The sequence below is a fragment of the Miscanthus floridulus genome, chromosome 16 (genome assembly GCF_019320115.1).
Source record: "Miscanthus floridulus cultivar M001 chromosome 16, ASM1932011v1, whole genome shotgun sequence".
Taxonomy (NCBI): Eukaryota; Viridiplantae; Streptophyta; class Magnoliopsida; order Poales; family Poaceae; genus Miscanthus; species Miscanthus floridulus.
Genome location: NC_089595.1, coordinates 75,092,184 through 75,096,695, shown reverse-complemented (window position 1 = coordinate 75,096,695; position 4,512 = coordinate 75,092,184). Strand labels below are relative to the sequence as shown.

Genomic DNA, 4,512 nt, shown 5'->3' with positions numbered 1-4,512 from the left:
ATATCCTTCCGTCCGTCTCAAATTAAATTAACTTCGAGTTAACTTTGACTAACTTTATTAGAAAAGAGCACTGATATTTATGACACTAAATTGGTATCACTAAATACATCATGAATATATTTTTATAATATATTTATTTTGGCGTCATAGATGTTATCGTTCTTTCCTATAAAGTTAGTCAAACTTAAAATAGTTTGACTTTGAATGGCTTTGGAAATTGATTTATTTGAGATGGAGGTAGTAAATTTTTCAGAACTTAAAATATACCATAAGCCTGTTATCATGTCTTTGTGTCAATATACACAGATACAAATAGCTGTGTATATTTATATGGAATCAAAATACCCCTCTTACTCTGCTTCCTCTCACTCGCTGATATACTGGGTCCACTCGTCAGCCCTCCACTCCCTATCTCCCTGCGGTCTTTCCCCATGTCGGACGGCTTGGTTGTGCCTCCCGTGCACCCTCGCCGTCGCCCCAGCCCTGGCCGTGTGCCCAGCAGCTCTGAGGAAAAGAACACACTCATTCTAACGAGATAGTATCTTGCAAGTTTTTAGTATTGTGGCGCGCCGGTAAAAATATTACGCTGCTATTCCCTCTTCACCACAGCAACCAGACATGTACGAACGACCAAACCCGGTAGGCAGGCACTATCTTGAATTGCATCAGCACGTGAGATCACACACAGGACAGCACCCTCACCACTTATCTTTTTCTACAAAAATTCTGAGTAGAAGGGCGACTTGGCGTGGACATAAGGACATTCGCCTGCTCTCGCCGGCCGTCCGCTTCACTTGATGCCATTCCTTGTCACTTGGTCAGACTACTTTGGAGTGATTCACTTGAGCGCCTCAGTCCAACGGCAGCACTCTGCAACTAGGAAAAACTGAAAGAACTGAGAGGATGGCGAGCTCGCACTGCTGGGAGAGCCCGCCGGCGCTGAACCCGGCAGGCGGAGTGGGTGAGGTCGTTGACGACTTCGGCGGGCTCAAGGCCTACGTCGCCGGCTCGGCGGAGTCCAAAGCCGCTCTCATTCTCGTCTCCGACGTCTTCGGTAATTACTTGCCTGAGTTAAATTGCAAGAATCGAAGTCTTGTACTTTCCAAGATTCGCCTACAAGAATCACCCGAACTATTCCCCTTCATTACAGGGTTTGAGGCGCCAAAGCTGAGGTACCCCTCCGTTTTTGCCCCTCTGAAATAGACAAGGTGGAACCCTTGGATTTTTTACTTGCAGCACCATCGCCCTGTAGTTGTTCTATTGATTTAGTCATAATGAGCTCTTGACTGCTATTATGACTCTGAAAATGTGTATTGTCCCTTCTCATCATATGCTAGTTTACACCTGATCTTGTATATGTTGTAGAAAATTCTGCATGCCGATAAATATGGAAAGTCTGCCTTTAGTATTAACTTTCCTGCTTAGGTTAAAGAGACCTATTCTTTGGCCCTTTTTGATCCACTGGCAAAACTTTAGCCCTGCACTTTTAGCCCTTTTTTTTTCCATGGGGATCCAAACAGGGGGGGATAAATGTGAGTAAATGGCTAAAAACTGGGCTAAAATCTTTTACTCCAAAGAGGCCCTAAATTGGGCTAAACTCTCTCGGGGCGGGCGCTGGACGCCCCATACCCCTTGCCGCTCGCATGCATGGCTGTGCATAGATAATTAAATGAGGGTAAATTCAGTCATTATAGATTAGAGGACTAAAGTTTTGCCCATAAATCCAAACAGCCTAGCAGAACTAAAGTTGGCTAAACTTTAGTCCTTGGACTAGTGATCCAAACACCACCTTTTCTCTCTTTTTTCGTTTGGGGGTGGGGGATTAGTATATCATGGCCATTTTCTTTTCAGAAAACTTAACTCATTGAATCATCATCTGCTGGCACAATATTTTCCCTTACCTAATCCCTAATTCTAGCCTTATAGGGAATTAGGGACTGTTGTCAACAGAGATTTTTTTTTTTGTAAACCGCATATAAAGAAAACCACAGTCAGACTTGGGTGTTTGCTGTAGCCAGTCTGGTGCAAATTGCTTCACAGCTTATAGTGTTAGAATTGGCCAAGGATTCTTTGAATTGCAATTAGTTGCTACTGCTTTCTATTTTTTTTTTACACTGATGGTAAAAGTTTTTCTCATGAAGGAAGATAGCGGATAACGTTGCTTTGTCAGGTTACTTGGTCGTAGTGCCAGATTTCCTGCATGGGGATCCATTTGACCCCAGCAATCCCAATAATCGTGCAATGTGGTTGCAGGCACATTCTCCGGTATGTTGTCTTCTGAACTTTTTTTTGGACCTTTTGATTATTACAGGACCCAGGGCAGCTTGTTTCAGTGATCTTTTTTGGGTGGGTGAGTGGGGGAGGGGGGGGGGGGGTGTTGTTGTCCAACTTCCATGACATTTGTAGACTGAAAATTTCAGAAAGGCTTGAAGAAGTCGCAACAAAAAAACTTCTGATATGAGCATCAAGAATGCTGTCAACTTGAATGACCATTTGGCATATACCTGCATAAAATGATTGAACAACTCTTCTTCTTTTTTATTGGCTAGTAGCATGTAAGGGTTATTTTGAAACAAAGTAATGTTTCTTGATGATGTAGGAGTCACCTGTTAGGGGTTATGAGCACTGCCTACTTTTTCCCTTTTGTCTCTCATTTTATACTGAGCACTGAGATTGACTCTTGTAACAGCAAAAGGCATTTGAAGAGGCAAAACCAGTAATTGCTGCTCTAAAGGAGAAGGGAGTGGCGACCATTGGGGCTGCAGGTTATTGCTGGGGAGGTAAATACAAATATTTGAATTGTTTTATTTGTTAGTATACTTGAAATTTTATTTGTTGCCCTTCCTCTCTTTCTCCACGCTAAGCCTTAGACACTTGATTGCACTACTTTCAGCAAAGGTCGTTGTCGAGCTGGCAAAAGTTCACGAGATCCAGGCAGCTGTATTGTTACACCCTTCTTTACTTACTGTTGATGACATTAAAGGTCAAATATATTGTGATAGTTTTTCCCCTTACATTCTAAAACTGTTATATGCAAGAGCTGGAAATGCTTACTCTTTGATGTGCTATCTAATATTCAGAGATCAAATGCCCCATTTCTATACTTGGAGCTGAAATTGACAAAACATCACCCCCAGAATTGTTAAAGGAGTTTCAGCAGATCCTGTCAGCAAACTCTGGGGTAAGTTCTGACATCTTTGAAACCTTGACTTTTAAGTTCGAACATTTGCATGAATATGAGAGTATTCAGACTCCACTATTAGATAACTTGGTCTATATATTTAAAACTCCATGTTCTGTTCTAATGCATATGAGTGCTCAAGATCCTTGTATCAACTCGATGTAATGAACTTAAAATTAATAAAGCTTCCCTTATAAAAAAAAAATACGAGTGCGGTTGTGCAAAAGTATTTGGCGTTGAGCATATAGTTTTATTATTTACCTGCAATGGAGGGATGTGTTCTTAAGTAAAATTTACTTCATTCAAATTGTTTAATCTGCAAAACTGTGCCGTAAGGTTTAATATACAGTAGAGGCTTCTCAATTCGTGAGCCCCCTTGAAAGTATATTGTTTGCTGTTTTTTATTTTTTGATTAAGCCCTTTATTTGGCACTGGAATTCATTTAGTCTGCCTGCTTGAATAACCATGTTAGCAGCCCACCACTCCTTCGGTTTTTTTTCCTTCTCTATCCAAATTTTCTTCAAATATAAATTTCAAAGTTAGGCCAAAACAACAATTTGGACAACAATCATTTTATTTCAGCATAAAACTATTCAGTGCCATCAGTTCTCCAATGTTTCCATTTTGCTCCACAGATAGATCACTTCGTCAAAATTTTCCCTGGCGTAGCGCATGGATGGGCTGTGAGATACAGTGACGATGATGTGGCTGCTGTCAGGAGTGCTGCGGAAGCTCTGCATGACATGACCCACTGGTTTAATAAATACCTGAAGTGAAATCTGAAATCTGAAGTTGTATCTTGAAATTTAATGACGTCTTGACAGATCATCGCGTGACTATACCAATTGTGTTTCTGGCCATTTTGGAGTTTGGACTTTCGTTTTCAGTTGAGTTTTTGCTTGTGTAGCGTGTACTATGTATTTTAGGAGTACACCTGTGGTACTTGAACTATTTATTATACTAGTTGAGTGTGCGTTGCTACGGGTAAAACATCTCATGATATACAACCACACAAGTAAAATATCTGTAGAATCCCATGTCATCACAAATAATTAACATTAAAACATATATTTCAAACTAATTTATTTGAAATAAAGAAACAACTAAGCACGCATGGTCAATTCCATCGCCTAATGATTCGGTTCCGCGAATACAATCTCCATGTTAGTTTACCATCCAACACTGAAAGGAAATAGTGCTTGGATTGGTCCCTCTATTGTCGCCTTTTGCTCTCGGTTCATGAAAACTTGCAGTAATAGGTACATTGATTTTTTGTGGGATATAAGTAGAACCAATCCACTATGCAGTTTTGTTCGAACTGGCAGGTTATG

General features: G+C 40.7%; 1 protein-coding gene across 1 annotated transcript; it reads left to right on the top strand.

Moving 5' to 3' along the window:
* The first annotated feature begins 744 nt into the window (after window positions 1-744).
* On the top strand, window positions 745-4,162 carry LOC136512773 (endo-1,3;1,4-beta-D-glucanase-like). The gene is made up of 7 exons (XM_066506769.1): window positions 745-1,054; window positions 1,151-1,172; window positions 2,142-2,265; window positions 2,690-2,780; window positions 2,894-2,983; window positions 3,081-3,181; window positions 3,817-4,162. Exons 1-7 carry the CDS (start codon window positions 904-906, stop codon window positions 3,955-3,957), a joined length of 720 nt encoding a protein of 239 aa, XP_066362866.1. The 5' UTR covers window positions 745-903; the 3' UTR covers window positions 3,958-4,162.
* Window positions 4,163-4,512: the final 350 nt, after the last annotated feature.